This window comes from Leuresthes tenuis, unplaced genomic scaffold (genome assembly GCF_036924035.1).
Source record: "Leuresthes tenuis unplaced genomic scaffold, fLeuTen1.0.hap1 SCAF_6, whole genome shotgun sequence".
Classification (NCBI taxonomy): domain Eukaryota; kingdom Metazoa; phylum Chordata; class Actinopteri; order Atheriniformes; family Atherinopsidae; genus Leuresthes; species Leuresthes tenuis.
In genome coordinates, this window is record NW_027325360.1 from 19,205,893 (window position 1) to 19,226,157 (window position 20,265).

Sequence of the window (20,265 nt, forward strand, 5' to 3'; positions counted from 1 at the left end):
TACTGCTGTCTCCTCAACACTGATTCCATCATCACCATCAGTCACATCATCAGCAGAAGATGAAACAAGTGTTACTTCAAAGACAGCAGTGTCGACAGATTCATCGCTCTCCAGTACAGAGAAACCAACATCAGTGTCACATGAAATGCAACAGACTGTTACAACTTCCTCAGATGAACACTCGGTCACACCAGAGGAAAGTTCAACTTCATCAACAATAGATAATGGGAGCTCAGGAGAACCTACAAGTGAGATGGTCAGTAAACACACCACACGTCCTACAGGTTCCTCATTGTTCAGCACAGAGACACCAACAGCACTGCCAGTTAAGGAAAATGAAAGTGATCACACAGACCAGACGATGATGTCCTCAGTTTCTCCTGTTACTGATAAGAGAGAGAAGTCTTCTGTCCATACTACAACAGATGTGGAGGGTTCAGGTGAACTAAGCGCAGATGGGTTCTCGTCAGCGTCATCTGTTACAGTTTCATCTTCATCTCTGTACAGCACAGCCACAGCAACAGTAACAGTTTCTCCTGAAACATCAACAGTCCTCATCAGCACAGAAACAGAGACTTCAGGACAAAACGATACTGATTTCACCAGTGAGTCATTGATTGAAGCTACTTCTGTCTCCTCAACACTGATTCCATCATCACCATCAGTCACATCATCAGCAGAAGATGAAACAAGTGTTACTTCAAAGACAGCAGTGTCGACAGATTCATCGCTCTCCAGTACAGAGAAACCAACATCAGTGTCACATGAAATGCAACAGACTGTTACAACTTCCTCAGATGAACACTCGGTCACACCAGAGGAAAGTTCAACTTCATCAACAATAGATAATGGGAGCTCAGGAGAACCTACAAGTGAGATGGTCAGTAAACACACCACACGTCCTACAGGTTCCTCATTGTTCAGCACAGAGACACCAACAGCACTGCCAGTTAAGGAAAATGAAAGTGATCACACAGACCAGACGATGATGTCCTCAGTTTCTCCTGTTACTGATAAGAGAGAGAAGTCTTCTGTCCATACTACAACAGATGTGGAGGGTTCAGGTGAACTAAGCGCAGATGGGTTCTCGTCAGCGTCATCTGTTACAGTTTCATCTTCATCTCTGTACAGCACAGCCACAGCAACAGTAACAGTTTCTCCTGAAACATCAACAGTCCTCATCAGCACAGAAACAGAGACTTCAGGACAAAACGATACTGATTTCACCAGTGAGTCATTGATTGAAGCTACTTCTGTCTCCTCAACACTGATTCCATCATCACCATCAGTCACATCATCAGCAGAAGATGAAACAAGTGTTACTTCAAAGACAGCAGTGTCGACAGATTCATCGCTCTCCAGTACAGAGAAACCAACATCAGTGTCACATGAAAGGCAACAGACTGTTACAACCTCCTCAGATGAACACTCGGTCACACCAGAGGAAAGTTCAACTTCATCAACAATAGATGATTTGAGCTCAGGAGGACCTACAAGTGAGATGGTCAGTAAACACACCACACGTCCTACAGGTTCCTCATTGTTCAGCACAGAGACACCAACAGCACTGCCAGTTAAGGAAAATGAAAGTGATCACACAGACCAGACGACGATGTCATCAGTTTCTCCTGTTACTGATAAGAGAGAGAAGTCTTCTGTCCATACTACAACAGATGTAGAGGGTTCAGGTGAACTAACCACAGATGGGTTCTTGTCAGTGTCATCTGTTACAGTTTCATCTTCATCTCTGTACAGCTCAGCCACAGCAACAGTAACAGTTTCTCCTGAAACATCAACAGTCCTCATCAGCACAGAAAGAGAGACTTCAGGACAAAACGATACTGATTTCACCAGTGAGTCATTGATTGAAGCTACTTCTGTCTCCTCAACACTGATTCCATCATCACCATCAGTCACATCATCAGCAGAAGATGAAACAAGTGTTACTTCAAAGACAGCAGTGTCGACAGATTCATCGCTCTCCAGTACAGAGAAACCAACATCAGTGTCACATGAAAGGCAACAGACTGTTACAACTTCCTCAGATGAACACTCGGTCACACCAGAGGAAAGTTCAACTTCATCAACAATAGATGATTTGAGCTCAGGAGAACCTACAAGTGAGATGGTCAGTAAACACACCACACGTCCTACAGGTTCCTCATTGTTCAGCACAGAGACAACAACAGCACTGCCAGTTAAGGAAAATGAAAGTGATCACACAGACCAGACGACGATGTCATCAGTTTCTCCTGTTACTGATAAGAGAGAGAAGTCTTCTGTCCATACTACAACAGATGTAGAGGGTTCAGGTGAACTAACCACAGATGGGTTCTTGTCAGTGTCATCTGTTACAGTTTCATCTTCATCTCTGTACAGCACAGCGACAGTAACAGTTTCTCCTGAAACATCAACAGTCCTCAACAGCACAGAAACAGAGACTTCAGGACACAACAATACTGATTTCACAAGGGAGTCATTGATTGAAGTTACTGCTGTCTCCTCAACACTGATTCCATCATCACCATCAGTCACATCATCAGCAGAAGATGGAACAAGTGTTACTTCAAAGACAGCAGTGTCGACAGATTCATCGCTCTCCAGTACAGACAAACCAACATCAGTGTCACATGAAATGCAACAGACTGTTACAACTTCCTCAGATAAACACTCGGTCACACCAGAGGAAAGTTCAACTTCATCAACAATAGATGATTTGAGCTCAGGAGAACCTACAAGTGAGATGGTCATTAAACACACCACACGTCCTACAGGTTCCTCATTGTTCAGCACAGAGACAACAACAGCACTGCCAGTTAAGGAAAATGAAAGTGTTCACACAGACCAGACAATGATGTCATCAGTTTTTCCTGTTACTGATAAGAGAGAGAAGTCTTCTGTCCATACTACAACAGATGTGGAAGGTTCAGGTGAACTAACCACAGATATGTTTTCGTCAACATCATCTGTTACAGTTTCATCTTCATCTCTGTACAGCTCAGCCACAGCAACAGTAACAGTTTCTCCTGAAACATCAACTGTCCTCAACAGCACAGAAACAGAGACTTCAGGACAAAACGATACTGATTTCACCAGTGAGTCATTGATTGAAGCTACTTCTGTCTCCTCAACACTGATTCCATCATCACCATCAGCCACATCATCAGCAGAAGATGAAACAAGTGTTACTTCAAAGACAGCAGTGTCGACAGATTCATGGCTCTCCAGTACAGAGAAACCAACATCAGTGTCACATGAAAGGCAACAGACTGTTACAACTTCCTCAGATGAACACTCGGTCACACCAGAGGAAAGTTCAACTTCATCAACAATAGATAATGGGAGCTCAGGAGAACCTACAAGTGAGATGGTCAGTAAACACACCACACGTCCTACAGGTTCCTCATTGTTCAGCACAGAGACACCAACAGCACTGCCAGTTAAGGAAAATGAAAGTGATCACACAGACCAGACGATGATGTCCTCAGTTTTTCCTGTTACTGATAAGAGAGAGAAGTCTTCTGTCCATACTACAACAGATGTGGAGGGTTCAGGTGAACTAAGCGCAGATGGGTTCTCGTCAGCGTCATCTGTTACAGTTTCATCTTCATCTCTGTACAGCTCAGCCACAGCAACAGTAACAGTTTCTCCTGAAACATCAACAGTCCTCATCAGCACAGAAACAGAGACTTCAGGACAAAACAATACTGATTTCACAAGTGAGTCATTCATTGAAGCTACTGCTGTCTCCTCAACACTGATTCCATCATCACCATCAGTTACATCATCAACAGAAGATGATGAAGTGGTTTGTTCAGGTGAACAAACAACAGATATGTTCTTGTCAGCGCCATCTGTTACAGTTTCCTCTTCATCATTGTACAGCTCAGACACAGAAACAGTAAAAGTTTCTCCTGAAACATCAACAGTCCTCAACAGCACAGAAACAGAGACTTCAGGACAAAACGATACTGATTTCACCAGTGAGTCATTGATTGAAGCTACTTCTGTCTCCTCAACACTGATTCCATCATCACCATCAGTCACATCATCAGCAGAAGATGAAACAAGTGTTACTTCAAAGACAGCAGTGTCGACAGATTCATCGCTCTCCAGTACAGAGAAACCAACATCAGTGTCACATGAAATGCAACAGACTGTTACAACTTCCTCAGATGAACACTCGGTCACACCAGAGGAAAGTTCAACTTCATCAACAATAGATGATTTGAGCTCAGGAGAACCTACAAGTGAGATGGTCATTAAACACACCACACGTCCTACAGGTTCCTCATTGTTCAGCACAGAGACAACAACAGCACTGCCAGTTAAGGAAAATGAAAGTGTTCACACAGACCAGACGACGATGTCATCAGTTTCTCCTGTTACTGATAAGAGAGAGAAGTCTTCTGTCCATACTACAACAGATGTGGAGGGTTCAGGTGAACTAACCACGGATGGGTTCTCATCAGCATCATCTTTTACAGTTTCATCTTCATCTCTGTACAGCACAGCCACAGCGACAGTAACAGTTTCTCCTGAAACATCAACAGTCCTCATCAGCACAGAAACAGAGACTTCAGGACAAAACGATACTGATTTCACCAGTGAGTCATTGATTGAAGCTACTGCTGTCTCCTCAACACTGATTCCATCATCACCATCAGTCACATCATCAGCAGAAGATGAAACAAGTGTTACTTCAAAGACAGCAGTGTCGACAGATTCATGGCTCTCCAGTACAGAGAAACCAACATCAGTGTCACATGAAAGGCAACAGACTGTTACAACTTCCTCAGATGAACACTCGGTCACACCAGAGGAAAGTTCAACTTCATCAACAATAGATAATAGGAGCTCAGGAGAACCTATAAGTGAGATGGTCAGTAAACACACCACACGTCCTACAGGTTCCTCATTGTTCAGCACAGAGACAACAACAGCACTGCTAGTTAAGGAAAATGAAAGTGATCACACAGACCAGACGATGATGTCCTCAGTTTTTCCTGTTACTGATAAGAGAGAGAAGTCTTCTGTCCATACTACAACAGATGTGGAGGGTTCAGGTGAACTAACCACAGATATGATCTCATCAGCATCATCTGTTACAGTTTCATCTTCATCTCTATACAGCACAGCCACAGCAACAGTAACAGTTTCTCCTGAAACATCAACAGTCCTCAACAGCACAGAAACAGAGACTTCAGGACACAACAATACTGATTTCACAAGTGAGTCATTCATTGAAGCTACTGCTGTCTCCTCAACACTGATTCCATCATCACCATCAGTCACATCATCAGCAGAAGATGAAACAAGTGTTACTTCAAAGACAGCAGTGTCGACAGATTCATGGCTCTCCAGTACAGAGAAACCAACATCAGTGTCACATGAAATGCAACAGACTGTTACAACTTCCTCAGATGAACACTCGGTCACACCAGAGGAAAGTTCAACTTCATCAACAATAGATAATGGAAGCTCAGGAGAACCTACAAGTGAGATGGACAGTAAACACACCACACGTCCTACAGGTTCCTCATTGTTCAGCACAGAGACACCAGCAGCACTGCCAGTTAAGGAAAATGAAAGTGATCACACAGACCAGACGATGATGTCATCAGTTTCTCCTGTTACTGATAAGAGAGAGAAGTCTTCTGTCCATACTACAACAGATGTAGAGGGTTCAGGTGAACTAACCACGGATGGGTTCTCGTCAGCATCATCTGTTACAGTTTCATCTTCATCTCTATACAGCACAGCAACAGTAACAGTTTCTCCTGAAACATCAACAGTCCTCATCAGCACAGAAACAGAGACTTCAGGACAAAACAATACTGATTTCACCAGTGAGTCATTCATTGAAGCTACTGCTGTCTCATCAACACTGATTCCATCATCACCATCAGTCACATCATCAGCAGAAGATGAAACAAGTGTTACTTCAAAGACAGCAGTGTCGACAGATTCATGGCTCTCCAGTACAGAGAAACCAACATCAGTGTCACATGAAAGGCAACAGACTGTTACAACTTCCTCAGATGAACACTCGGTCACACCAGAGGAAAGTTCAACTTCATCAACAATAGATAATGGGAGCTCAGGAGAACCTACAAGTGAGATGGTCAGTAAACACACCACACGTCCTACAGGTTCCTCATTGTTCAGCACAGAGACACCAACAGCACTGCCAGTTAAGGAAAATGAAAGTGATCACACAGAACTTGAAAAGCTATCAAGCACAGAATACCCATCAGTTATCCCAATCATACATGCGTCTGAGACTACATTCCCAATTGAGGACGGTTCTTCTGGAGAGACAAAAGAAATGATAACAGAGCAATCATCTGCACTGTCTTCATTGCCAACTACAGACCAAGCAATAAAAGGAAACAGCAGCTCGATTACAGTGATTGCAAGCTCACACGAAACAGCTTCTATATCTTCAAGTTCTACAAAGTCATCCATTTCTGTCATTGATGAGGCTGACTTTATTAGTCAGACCACAGATTCTATCACAAAAGTTGACGGTGAAATATCAACCATTATTTCATCCATGTTCAGCACAGAAAAAACAGCAGTAACATCATCATCTGAATCTGGAACAAGTGAAAGTTCACAATCTACTGTTACATTGTCATCTTTGCATACTCGAGAGGGAACAACTCCACTGGACTCTGAAGAGCACACAGCAACTCTTAAAACAGACACCAATATCACAACTGCTGACAATACTAAAAGTCAATCTCCTATTTATACGTCCACCAAGGAATCTCTATCTTCCTCTTCCGCTTATACTCAGTCCTCCTCTGTATTCAGCACAGATAAACTTTGGACGACAACTGTTGGATATACTAGTGATGCAGTTTCAAGAGTAGATGATACTACTTCTATGCACAGTACTGAAAAACCCTCAACTAGCACATTGCAGGGAGAGGGCTCAGGGGACCAAACCCCTGCTGTAACATCTTCTTTTGTCAGTATAGAAATCTCAACAGCTACACCACTGGAATGGCCAGAGGAAGGAGAGGACTATGACATCAGCACAGAATTCTCATTAGTTGAGACCAAAGCGTCCATGAAAACAACAGAGAGCCCCACATCAATTACTCCTGCAGAGGTTTTAACCACGACACTGACAACAACATCATCTGAGGCTGAGACAACAAAGCATTTGCAATCTCAAGTAACCACGGCTTCTTCTCTCTTCAGTACAGAGAAAACGGCAGCAGTGCCAGCAACTGCTTCCAGCCAAGTTCAGAACAAAATCACATTCCCCACAGCAACAGATGAAAGCCTGATAGTTTGGACTCAGAGCACATCACAGCCTGGTGTTGAATCATCAACCCAGCACTCATCTGAGTTCATGACAGGAGTGTCTACAGATGCTACCCAGTTTTCTTCCACTGCTGAGGCAGTGACGGCATCAGTAACTGATTCAGGAACTGGCAATTCTCCTAAGCAAGAGTACTCAGGAGGTGATGCATCTGCATACACAGGTGAAATTCCCCTGGAATCTCAAAGAGAGGAAAAGCAACCCACTGAGGAATTAACAACCAAAGCAACGGCCACAAATAGACCATCAACAAGTCAGCATACAAGTGAAACTTCTCAGCCCATAGCAACACCCAGTGTCGCTGTGTTTACCTCAAAGGAAACCTATGCTGACATGGAGAGCTCTAGCAGTTTATTTGATTTGGAGTCAAGTTCAGGTGGATCTGGTGTTGGGTCCACTGAAACAACCACAAAACCCCTGGATGAATTTATTGTGGCAACAGATGAAGCTGAAACAGAGGAGACAAAAAGCATATCAGACATGGTCGGTGCCGTGTCGTCGACACACTTCGTTACTCATCCTGCCAAAGAATTGCTGTCATCAACCCAGTCTTCACAAATGACCAGCACAGAGTCTTATCTTGCTGAGCAGAGCAGTGGGAACAACCCAGATGATTCTTCAGATGAGGATGAGAATTCAGGGTCTTCCTTCAGTGGGTCAACTACATCTGTACCAGTCACAAGTTCTATTGTGATGTCCAGTACTTTGTTAGCTACAAAACAATTTCACTCCACTGACAATGTTATTACACAAAAAGCTGCTGGCTCTTCAGCATCATCTCTTTACAGCCCAGAGACAACAAGAGGAAGCCCTTCTGAAGTCCACACTTCAGCTCATACGTTCCTGACACCATCTGCAGCATCTTCAGTCCCTCAGCCCTCATTGTTTAAAACAGTTACTGCATCCACTGAAAAGCCAGTAACTGAAAAGCCAACTGAGCCAGCTTTGAGTAGTACTGTGTACACAGAGGAAGATGGTTCAATTGATGGTTCAGGAACCCATGAAAGTGCATCAACAGGTACCACAAACAGTACACGCTCTGCCCTTGAAAGTGTCACATTTGGAGAAGTAGCAGGTGAAACGGAAACCTTTGTTTCAGTTGAACCCACTTCAGATGAACATGTTTCCTCACTTGAGAGTGAAATTACTCCAGTTACCGAAAGTCCCATCACTTCTGAAGCAACTGAACATCCTGGGTCGAGCACAGAGAAAGATGAAGTTTCTGTGACTGAGCACACGACACACTCCTCCGATGCAATTTCTCCCCACACAACTGAAGCTGCAGTTAGGGATCATACCATGGTTGACCTCTCCATAGTAAGCTCCAGCAGTGAACGTAAGCAAGAGGAAATCACGTCAATGTCCTCTCCAATTCCTACCATTACGTATCACAGCATTACAGACCAACAGGTTGTGATTGTTACTCCCAGCAGCAACCAAGCTGAGACTGACCTCACTGAACAAGCACCTACCATGGTTCTGCATGTGTCGAAACCATCAACCAGCACATCAATCATATTTACAGAAGATGGAAAAGATGAAGATAAACTATTCTCCACAATTACAGACAACATGAGGCAAGGCAGCCCCACTACAGAGCTTATCACAGACGATGGTGAGATTATTGATGTAGATATCTCTATGGTTCCTTCTTCCTCATTTTACCCAATACACCAGACAGAGGAAGCTGGAGGTGCCGCAGCAATTACAATGAAACAAAATTTAGTGGCAACGGAGGAACCAGAGGGCTCAGGGACCCTTTTTACTCTGACACCAGTAACTTCACATGCATCTTCAGACATTGATTCTGAGTATTCACTGACCACTTCAAAATCACTATCTGTAGAAGGTGTTTCTACTATGGAGACACCCCATGGAGAGAAAATCATCTTGTCACCACCAGCAACCCCAACTACATCTGAGTCCTCTGAGTCAAGATCTGAAGAAAACTACGGTTTAAGTACATCACTTGTGACTTCCACTGCTGAGACTGAAACCAAACGGCAGGGTGATTTATCAGCAAGGAATACAACTGATAGTGTCACTGAGATTTCCACCTCCTCTGTGCCTCCTCAGACCTTATCTGTAACAATGGACTTGAGCTCTGTTGCATCACTATCCAGTGAAGAATATATGATCAACACAACTGAACAAGGCACATATGTTACTTCATTATTCACAACCATAACACCCACAAGTCAAAGTATAACTGATGAAACCATAAGCTCGTCCATTTTCACACTGACCACTAAACCTACCACTGTGGCAGTGACCAATAAACCATCTGACGGGGAATCTTTAGCATCTAAAAAAACTGTTATACCTACAACCTCGTCACTGTTTAGCACTGAGGAACCAAGTGCTGACACAGATGATACGAATGAAGGTATGTCTGGAGACGGAAACCAAAGTATGTTTACAGAGGACATAACTACAACAGCTAGGACAGAGCACATTGCAGCAACCTCAATAGGAAGTACTGTGTCTTTGCTATTTAGCACAGAGAAACCATCTTTCACTCCTTTGTCAGATGTCACTGATTCAGACATCTCAAGTGATCAAACAGTATCTGATGGCCTGACAGTAAAAGTCACATCGCCTCCTGGTGTTACTTGGAAGGATAGATCAGATGATCACACTCACGTGACAGGGCCTGTGACGCCGAACAATGCTTCTCTGCACAGTGGAAGGAAAACCGACCAAACGCTACCTACAGCAACATTATCTCCTCCCTACCAAACGGATGAATTTTCAGTGGCAAGTGTGACAGATTTCGTAGATGTGGAAGGTTCTGGCACAATCACACCATCTGAGACAGAGGCACCAGAGAGGGCTGAGACCACTTCAGAGGTTGAGAAAGTATCATTGGTTTCATTACCTACTGATCGAATAATGTCTACTCCAGCTCATGAAGAAATTGCCTCTTTATCCATTGAAAAATCCACTTACTCATCCACAGTGTCCTCTCTGCAAAGTACTTCAAAACCAGATATCATGGTTCAGTTTGTTACCACTTTTGCCCCACGACCAGATACAACACAGCCTGAGGATGACTTCCAACAAGCCAGGTCTGAGATCACGCTCACTCAACATCCCCACATTGATGTCTCCTCTGAAAGCAGTGGGTTGGTCACGACTAGCCCAATTTTGTCTAAAAATGAGTCAAGACTGGACTCTGACCCCTCTAATGTCACTCGCCAGACTGAAGCCACTGTCACATTACTGGGAGTAGAGACTCTAATCTCTACAAGCTCAGAAACAAAAGAATTGATCACCACAAGTTCAAGTGAACGCATATCTTTGGAACCCACTTCAAATGCCACCCCAGCTTCAGCAGACCCTGAAGACATAGTCCAATTTGACACAACTGTTTCCCCAGCATTCTCATTAACAATCTCCAGGGAGTCCTTTGAACAAGCGAGGTCAGAGATCACACTAACACACCACCCCCAGACTGACTTTTCCTCTCAGGATATATCACTGACCACAGCTCACCCCATGTCTGAAATGGTGGATTATTCCGTGACTGAAGCAGGATCTGCTTTAAAAGAAGATGAAGTAGTCACACAAAAAACCCAACCATCACCAGGACTAGCAATACCCGACTACAGTATTTCTGACCTAGATTATCCAGCCCCAGATTATGATGAAAAAGACCTTGACAGCGTTCAAGTAGCTCCTCCTAACAGAGATACGTCAACACCAAGGAAGGACCCTGTGGTCAATTCTACAACACCAACAGTTATTCAAACATCTAACACTTGGACTTTTGACCCAACATTGGAAATGGTTAAAATTAGATCAGAGGAAAAGACAACAAAGCCATTTGTTGTAGCTGCGGCTATCAATGTCGTAGCAACAACCCCCATCAGTGCACCATCAATCTCTAGTACTGAGAGTGGTCCAGAAAGCACCAGAAGCTCAGAGAAACAACTGACCACAGCAAGCATCGCTAAGGAGGATGGTGATGAGGTTGAGACCATCACCCCTAAACTTTTGTCAGCTGCTGTCAGCACACGGGCAGAGAGTGGATCTTCCAGCTCTGAGAGTACATTTGATAATGTATCTGGAGAGCTGATGACCACAAAAATACCAAAGGTGGAAGGAACAGAAGAGCAATCCCTGTCTCCAGATGAAATCCAGACTGTATTTAAGGTAAATGCTACAGCAATTACCACCAGGTCACCAGCAGCGTTCCCAACTATACCAGCACAAGAACAAAGCAAACCAGGACTGGCTACAACTGTAGTCACTACAGATCTTTCTGAGGAAGATGCATCAACTATACCTCCATCCCTTATTGAAATAAATACCCCGCCCACTAAGGGGATTGATTTCGGCTACACTGTCGTTGGAGAGACTGTTGAAATTCCTGGTATGTTACTTAAAATAGCTTTCCCATAGAATACAGCAAAATCTTTCCACTCGGAATGCATTTTCGTACAACTAAATGTTTATTTTTATCCCTATACAGGAATTGATTCTTGCACAGAGGACATCTGCCTGAATGGGGGATCTTGCTACAAGAGCGGCAGTATCTTTTCATGTATCTGTGCTCCTGGCTATTCTGGTGATCAATGTGAAATAGGTAGGATGTTCCGCTTACAATCAAATTAGGAATAAATGAATACTGAGATTCTTACCATAGAAACTAGAAGTTGTTTTGAACATCTCCTCTCATTGACTTTGTGTGTTTCTTACAAAGACATTGACCAGTGTCAGTCAAATCCATGTCGCAATGGAGGCACATGTGTCGACGGGCTGGCTTCCTTCACGTGTGTGTGTCTCCCAAGTTACTCTGGGCAGTACTGTGAGCAGGGTAAGTTTGTATTTAATCTAAATAAGCCTTTTTTTCTAACTTTCATTCTAAACTGTTGCCACCTGTTACAACAATCCATTTGAACTTTCAACACTGAGCAAAAACTGCAGATGCAGTGAAGAAATTATTCTAATGTCATACCTTCTTTGATTTAATCTTTTCTTTTTGCAGTATTTAATATTATCACTCACTCATGTAAAAAACAATAGTCATTCAAATACTAGACACACAAATAAAATATAATCAATCTGTAAATAGCAGAGTATTGTCTTATGTCTTATATTTCTTCCAGGCATAAGTTGAGTCATTAACATCATCTTTATCTAATCCCAACAATCACTTTATACACTCCTTAAAGTGTTCCCTCAGGGTTTGTTGTATATGATAACAGTTAGAGCTATGAAAAGGTCCCACCGCTTCAGACACAGACAGCTGACACATTGTCTGCATACGCTGCTGCAGGTGTTCAGATCTCTTCTCCTAAACATGTTAAACACTTTTCCTTGAGCTCAGTGGAAAAAGTCAAGAGGTCAAGGAAAAAATGTGAATGAGAATTCATAAGGACTTGGAAAAGACAACCATGTTGCTAAGAGAATCAGACTGTTACTGTTCTATAGATGGACAGCAAATAGCACTTAGGATACTCCGGCCTGTGGGATTTTTCAAGCACGCTACATAAAACCAATAAGGAAGAATATATTGATTTACTGGCTAGACTGATAATTGAAAAAAAAAAAGAAAACAACAAGTAGTCAGGAAAACAGCTCTTTTGCATTAAAGTTTGCTTTATAAAAGTGAAAAACATAGAGGCAGCTTATCCATTTTTACCAGGTCATGTGTGAAAAACTCCCGTGACCGTACACAAATGCACATGCAGCTGCAAGAATGGTCCAGAGTATCCACTGCCAAATAGCATGAGAAATGATTTGACCAGCTCTTATCATGGTGATCACTTAGAAGTGAGTTATTTCACTCAGTTAGGAACCTTCCCAAGCAGAAATGCAACTATTTAACCATGCAAAGTGTTACAAATTTACTAGACTTCAAATCACTTCCTAATATCTCCATCTTGGATAATTAAACTGGAATTACATCTAAATTCCTTATCATTAGTTGGCTAACCAAGCTTAATCAACATCAGACATACTGTGTTGAGGCAGAACTAATTCTGAACTTTCAGGGCAACATTGACTTTGGCTGACTTCACTTAACCAGTGTCTACGCCCTAAGCTTAGCCTTGATCACTCATCAGTGAATCCCACCCATATTGTGTACTTGACACAGATGCCATCTGAACTTTTGCCAGTTCAAAAAAGTAACTCAAGGAGGGACAACCCAGAAAAAAGCCTACTCCTTTATTTGTCTGCTAGTTGTCTGAGGCTGAAATGAGACGGGGAGGGAGAGACAATCAGACAACACACACACATGCACTCACACACGCCATCAATGGGGTAAAGGCTGAGGTGCTTTTTAAGTGTGAAAATCTTCAGTATATGTTGAAATAATACAGAAATCTATTTCAAAACTCACCTCTCAAATGTCAAAGTGTTACATGTATTATTATATCTGATTAGTTCGTGTTGCATTTCATTATCTTTAAGTGAAACTGTAAGCTGTCATCTTTTTTGTAATTGTGGTTTTTCACCTTTACGCTTGAGGTACTCTGAGAGAAAACACTATTTTATCTTATTTGTTACACCTATAAAGCTTTTTGCCACTTATCTGGCTTCCGTCTTAAATTGCCAACAGATCCTGCAGACAGTATCAGAAATAACTGCAGAACTGAAGGCCCATCTACCCAGGTGTTAAGATTAATGTAGATCTATTAGTTTTGATGATGCCATGAATGTTAAGGTGGTGGAAGGTTCATGGTTCATAAGACTGTTCTGCGTTTGATGTGTGTTGATCGTTTCAACATTTAAACAAAATGTTTCCAGTATTCTCCAATTCCATCTCATTCTCTCTTCCAACAGACACAGAGACATGCGACTATGGTTGGCATAAGTTTCAAGGGCACTGCTACAAGTACTTTCCCCAGAGGAAAACTTGGGACTCCGCAGAACGAGAGTGCCGCATACAGGGGGCTCACCTCGCCAGCATCCTTTCCCATGAGGAGCAACAGTTTGTCAACCGTAAGTGAAAGGCTGCCATTGTAGATAATCAGTGAGAAGTGCAGGAACTTGTGTACACACTCCTTTGTGAGACTTTTTTGGCATGATAAGACTGAAACTAAACAAGCTCTCTCATAAAAGCACAACAAAAACGAGATTTGATAATGCAGGAAAGGCATGAAAGTGATTCAGGCATTAAAACATGCTGCTATCTCTAACTTTCGTTGTACTTTCAGTAACTGAAAAGTCCTAAAAAGGTAATATTAGAAAGGAGAAATGTAATCTGCTGTGTTTCACTCTACCCTGCATGGCAGGTCGTGGACAGGACTACCAGTGGATCGGTCTGAATGATAAGATGTTTGACAACGACTTCCGCTGGACTGATGGAAGCCCTGTGGTAAGATAGGTTGCTTTCTCACACATTTTTGTCTCAACAAACATGGCACAGACACAGTGTAAATATTTGGAAGGGATGCAGATGACAGATGCAGTGATCTAGGGAGAGCCGTTCTCCTTTGTGAGCTCAGCATTTTCTCATGACGTATTCTTATTTGGCCTCATATTGCTACGCCCTGGTGAATGCTCTGCTAATAAAGCTGCTGTGGAGCATGTTGTAAGGCACTACTGAATTCTTCAGTGAGTTTGGGTCCAACTTGTGAAAAGCAATCACCTCAGCAATGAAAGATTTAAAAGACCAAGCAAGGGAGAAACGTGCACAAACTCCATGAATGCAGTGTTTACAAAACAGCATAAAAGTGTTTGATGCTGTGGCTGTAGCTGCTGAAGATTCCCTTCACTTGACAGAAAAATGGCTACTTACAATGTGCATCCGTGTCACACGGACTGATGTCCTCACTTCAAAGATGATCCCCCAGGAGCAGAGATTTAGAGGAAGCAGAGAAAACCCTGGGGGTTAAAAGATAAGCACGGGCCTCCTGTGGAGAATGATTTAAAGGTGATGAGGGTGTGAGTGACGCTGTGTGGAGGGGAGTTTGACAGGCATAGACTGGTATGAACCCTCTTCATCCCCCACAATCACAAGAGACTCAGCCAGCAGGCTACCACCTGGGGGGAGGGCAACCAAACAGACTGACACACAGATGGACAACACCTGTGCTCAGCTGCTGTGAGACAAAAAAACTGTATAGAAGCAGCCCAGGGGGTCAAGGTGGGTGGTCATCTCTGCTGAGTCCAAATAAATAATAAGACTAATTCGAAACTCCTGTGAACTATTTACTCTTGAAAACAATACAGGAAATGTATTCATATTAACAGTAGGGCACTTGCTGAAATATGTTTGAATATGTGTCTTCGGTTTGTTTGGCTATTTTGAGGAGGATGCAGGCCTGCTGGGCAGTTGATGGGTCAACCATTTGTTGAGCTGAAGTGAGCAGAGCAGGAAGTCAGTGTCTGTTTGTTAACCATAATGATAGAGAAACAGAGCCTTGAGGCATGATTGGAGGAGTTTGTGTGAGTGTTGGGTGGTGGTGGTGGTGGAGGGACTCACAGCTTTGAAGAAACTGTTTGAACCTAGAATGCGCTGATAGATCTCAGTTAGCATCGATTTCAACTCGAATGCCCTACAGCTCTACAGCTGTGTGTACGCTGTATACATGTGTACAGGAATGTGTAAGGAAGTTTTCTACGTCAAATACAAACATGGAAATTATAGCTACGCAGATTGTGTGATGAAATATTGTCACAAACGTGTGGCTGTGCATGTGCACAAAACATGCTCAGTCCTATAACATGAATACCAAACATGCCAAGATAATAAAGGCAAACCACTGCGTGATATACGGCTCTGAACAACATCAAGTTGTCATATATGCGTTTGCATATATTTTGGGTCACTGTGGTATTGGTTGTGTAGAAAACAGTTTTGAAGCCCACTTTATAAATGTGGTATTTTTGTCGCTTAGTTAGTTCTGCAGACTCTAACAGATTCTGCCAGACTTGAGTTTTCATGAATTTCTGAGTTTCGTGGGGTCATAGAGGGGTCCAGTTACTCCCTCTTGTGGACATTAAATAAAATCACAGTGATGGCAAACTCCTGCTCTCCTTGCTTTCTGGAAGGAAATATACAGCTGTAACAATACGTATGTAAACATGGTTGGTGTCCAGCTGAGTGCTTAATTGAATCAAGATGCAGACACCGGAGTTGGTTCTCATAACCTTCTGTGTGCCGCAACTTGATCAACACTACATTCTCTTAATTAACAACCTAGTAGAGCAGAAACCCATCCCTGAGACCTCTGCAATAAAAGCTATTATCACGGAGCATACGATAAATTCAGTTACCACATTCACAATAACTTGGGTGTTGATTCTCAAATGATTCTCATACTGTAATTAACTCTTGAATCACTTTTGAATTCAATATCCTTTATTGCACTGTTTACTCCATCTGCATATAAATGTAGAGTTAGAATAAGATACATTTTTTTCAAAGAAAGATTCTACAAAGGACACAAAGACATCTCTTTTTATTCTTTGCTCTTCCTGCAGCAATATGAGAACTGGAGGCCCAACCAGCCCGACAGCTTCTTTTCTTCAGGCGAAGACTGCGTGGTGATGATATGGCACGAGGATGGCCAGTGGAACGATGTCCCTTGTAACTACCACCTCACTTTCACCTGCAAAAAGGGCACAGGTACAAAAGACAGCTTATTATTTTGATTAATTTTGAGTATACTAATAAGCACACACTGTGTCTTAATGTCGAAATGAGATAACTATTTGTTTTGTAAACGCAAATCTTCTGTTACAGTTACTGTAAAATTCCTCGTTTGAATAATGTTGTCTCCTCTGTTTCTCAGTGGCCTGTAGTCAACCCCCAGTGGTAGAGAATGCACGTACCTTTGGGAAGAAGCGTGTGAGGTATGAAATCAACTCGCTGGTGAGGTACCAGTGCCGTATAGGCTTTATTCAAAGGCATATCCCAACCATCCGTTGTCGCAGTGATGGACGATGGGATATCCCTAAAATCGCCTGCATAAACCGTAAGTACACTTAGTATTGTTCCTCAACAGACTGACCTAACTCTTAATTTAGTGTACTGAAAAATGCTAAAATGTTTTTTTTTATCCTGCAGCATCGAACTACCTGAAGACTTTTATGAGAAGACATCAACACAACGGTCACCATAGAGTCAACGACTTCAAAAAATGGCAAGATGAGTCCTTCCGTCTCCACAATCAGCGCTACCGGGGAAGGAGAGAGAAAACTGAACACAAGAGGAGGAGGCCATGATTTCCCTGGAACTGTGGCTCAGCTTCCCCGAGACGAGAACACACACCGGATGCTTGTGTGGAAAGATGAGAAGGAAAAAGCACAAGAGAAAGCTCATCAAAGAAACTAAGAAGATAACCCGCAGTTCTTGCATTTCGGATGACGACGGAATCTTATGAAGTGCCTTTTAGATGTTGACACATGACTTTTCATATCAAGAGGGCACTGTTGTACAACAGATCCAAGGTGGATTTATAAAACCTTTCAGATGGCTGCTGGAAAAGCAAGAGTACTCTTATAATATATGTTTTTTTTCAAACAGTTTTTTTCTTCATCCATAGCTTATCACTCAACAAAGTTGTTTCATACCTTTGTACACCAACTGTGTTTCAAATGACTGCCAGTGTTCATTTATTCACAGAGAAAAATTGGCGCTTATGTTGCATAAAGGGAATCTATTAGGTTGGGCTGCTTCAGGCTGGACTACGTGCAGTTTTTCTATGTCAGAAGATCCAGTTTACATGAGTATCACAAACAGAACTATAAACTTAAAAACAACAAATCCTATTTGTTTAATAGTTTTATTAGTTGTTTTTCAGATTCCAGAGTAATATTTCTCGAAATCTAAGGAAATTTCCAGAGGAAACAGTTTTCTTCTCTTGGGCGTCGGCTTTCACGGCCAAATTACCAGCTCTCATCATCTTCTGCTCTCATTGGTTTTAAGTAATGTCAGTTTACATGTTTATAGAGCGATATCTACAGAGAAACATGTTACTGACTTTGGAATGCTACCATTTGATATGAAAGATTCCCTAGTACTTATTGACAAAGCCTTTATTAGCGGATGGGAAACTGATGTCCTTCTATTTTGAAATAAAAGAAGGGAAGTGTTGCCTAATTAGCCTTTACTGTGTTCTCAGTGCGTAACTTAAAATCATTTGGTACAGCATGTTTACATGCAGTCAATGCTGTTCATAATCACACACTTCCTCTCATCTGTTGCTGTTGTGTTGCATTTTAAAACATTTTCTTTCTTATGTTTTGCAACTTGTGCTTTTCTTCACCGAACTTTTCTGTTATTGTGGTCACTTCAAATCCGCCATTGAGAGAATGTATTTTGTGAAACACTCAGAAAGACTTGAACGTAACAGCTGTTTAGGCAGAGATGCGTATAATTTATTTTCAAGCTGCTCTCGATCTCCTCACGTGTTTTATGCTCACAGGCAAAATATGAGGCTGTCACTTGGCCCAGCAGTGCTCTTCATTTATTTTTATTGTATGTTCAACAGGAGACAAGCCACATTCACAGACTGTTTGGGATGCATTGAGGATGGAGAATTACTCAGCAACATGATTGATTAATGTCTTTTTACATCTTTAACAACATCAGTGGACCGACAAATACAGAAGGCCACATCAGCAATAATTTGTAATAATTGTGTTTTGTAACAATGGCATAATATTTGTACATAATGGTGGTTTGTGTGTTTCTGGAACCTTTTTAAGGAGAAATATTATGTTGTTGTGACTGCCTGTGAATGTCTGAATATGTTTTAGCCTCAATGTGCACATAATACCATTTCATATTTATATAACTTTTTAAAAAACCTTTTTTAAAACGTTTTTTTTTAAATTTTATTTTACAATGTGAATGTCTGGGATGTTTGTGAATTTTTTTCAGAACAGTTTTTTTCCTGCTTTAAATCACAAAAAAATAAATATATGAGTAAATTAAAACCTCTGTTGTTTATTGTAGCACTTCTGTAGGGTTTGTGTTCTCTGTGTAGGTCCCCAGAATTAGAGTATATAGGTAAATGAATAAAAACGTTGGGTTCTTGTGTGGGTATCACCAGCAGGTAGTGCTGTCAGACTAAAAACATAAACCTGAGTTTACTTTGTTTCTTTTCTTTTTGTATAGCACCAACATGTCATGAGAGGTAAACCTTATTTAAAAATGTTAAACCTTTTAGAACATCATAATCATACCGACTTTTCATAGTAATTCCGTGTCTTGCACTTCAAATTCCTCTGACGAGACCATTAGACATACTTTACAAGCCCCTTGGTAAATACCCGGTGCATTCAGGGAGTGCAGAGGCGATGCGGGGGTGTGAAATGTGGCAGACTTATGGAGTAAGAGCAGGATTTGGTAGAAATTATTCTTAAAATGGAACTGCATATTTACAATCACACTCAAATTGTTTGGTCAATAGCATGTCTGAGGGTAAAACATACATGGTGATGCATAAAGAAAGCAGATGAAGTTCCTTGTTGTGACATACAGAAACCTTTTGACTACATTACCCTTCATTATTGGTCTCAGAGTGCCTCTTTACCGCAGAATCGCAAAATCCAAAATCATATTGCTTCCACAGAGCACCATTATCTGGATAATAACATCAAGTTGGTGGATGTAATCTTTGTGTATGTTAAGGTTACTGTGGTTTTCACTATGACTGCCCACCCTGTCATTACACCAGACTTAACCTGTGATTAAAGACTTCTCCCGGGTGCCCCAGTGAGAGTAAAACCTACAATCTGGCCTCATGAAATGCAGATGTCACAGGGCCCGTCAGTGGAAAAACTTAGACCCAGGTCTCACTGGAATTTAACTGGGATTCAAGGTTTATTTTGGAGAGGAAATATACCTGGGCTCTTCCTGCCTTTTTGGCCTTAACAGGGACCTCGAGTAAGTCCGATACAAAGCGGGATTTTCATGTCACTCATAAATTATGATGCTTATATCTTGACAACTTAATCAGGTTGAT

At 42.0% G+C, this 20,265-nt stretch overlaps 1 protein-coding gene across 1 annotated transcript; it reads left to right on the forward strand.

Moving 5' to 3' along the window:
* The first annotated feature begins 769 nt into the window (after positions 1 to 769).
* On the forward strand, positions 770 to 18,006 carry vcana (versican a). The gene is made up of 13 exons (XM_072387061.1): positions 770 to 1,169; positions 1,290 to 3,719; positions 3,780 to 3,928; positions 4,157 to 4,547; positions 4,668 to 5,794; positions 6,023 to 11,711; positions 11,811 to 11,924; positions 12,042 to 12,155; positions 14,129 to 14,287; positions 14,581 to 14,663; positions 16,775 to 16,919; positions 17,086 to 17,268; positions 17,361 to 18,006. Exons 1-13 carry the CDS (start codon positions 770 to 772, stop codon positions 17,516 to 17,518), a joined length of 11,142 nt encoding a protein of 3,713 aa, XP_072243162.1. The 3' UTR covers positions 17,519 to 18,006.
* The last annotated feature ends 2,259 nt before the right edge of the window (positions 18,007 to 20,265 follow it).

Bases quoted from the DNA above. Each gene is read 5' to 3' on its own strand.
- vcana (XM_072387061.1), top strand. From the start codon at position 770: ATGCAACAGACTGTTACAACTTCCTCAGATGAACACTCGGTCACACCA. The intron at 4,548-4,667 runs CAACAGTCCTCA...CATCACCATCAG, and splicing joins AACAGTTTCTCCTGAAACAT to TCACATCATCAGCAGAAGAT. The intron at 14,288-14,580 runs GTAAGTGAAAGG...CCTGCATGGCAG, and splicing joins GGAGCAACAGTTTGTCAACC to GTCGTGGACAGGACTACCAG.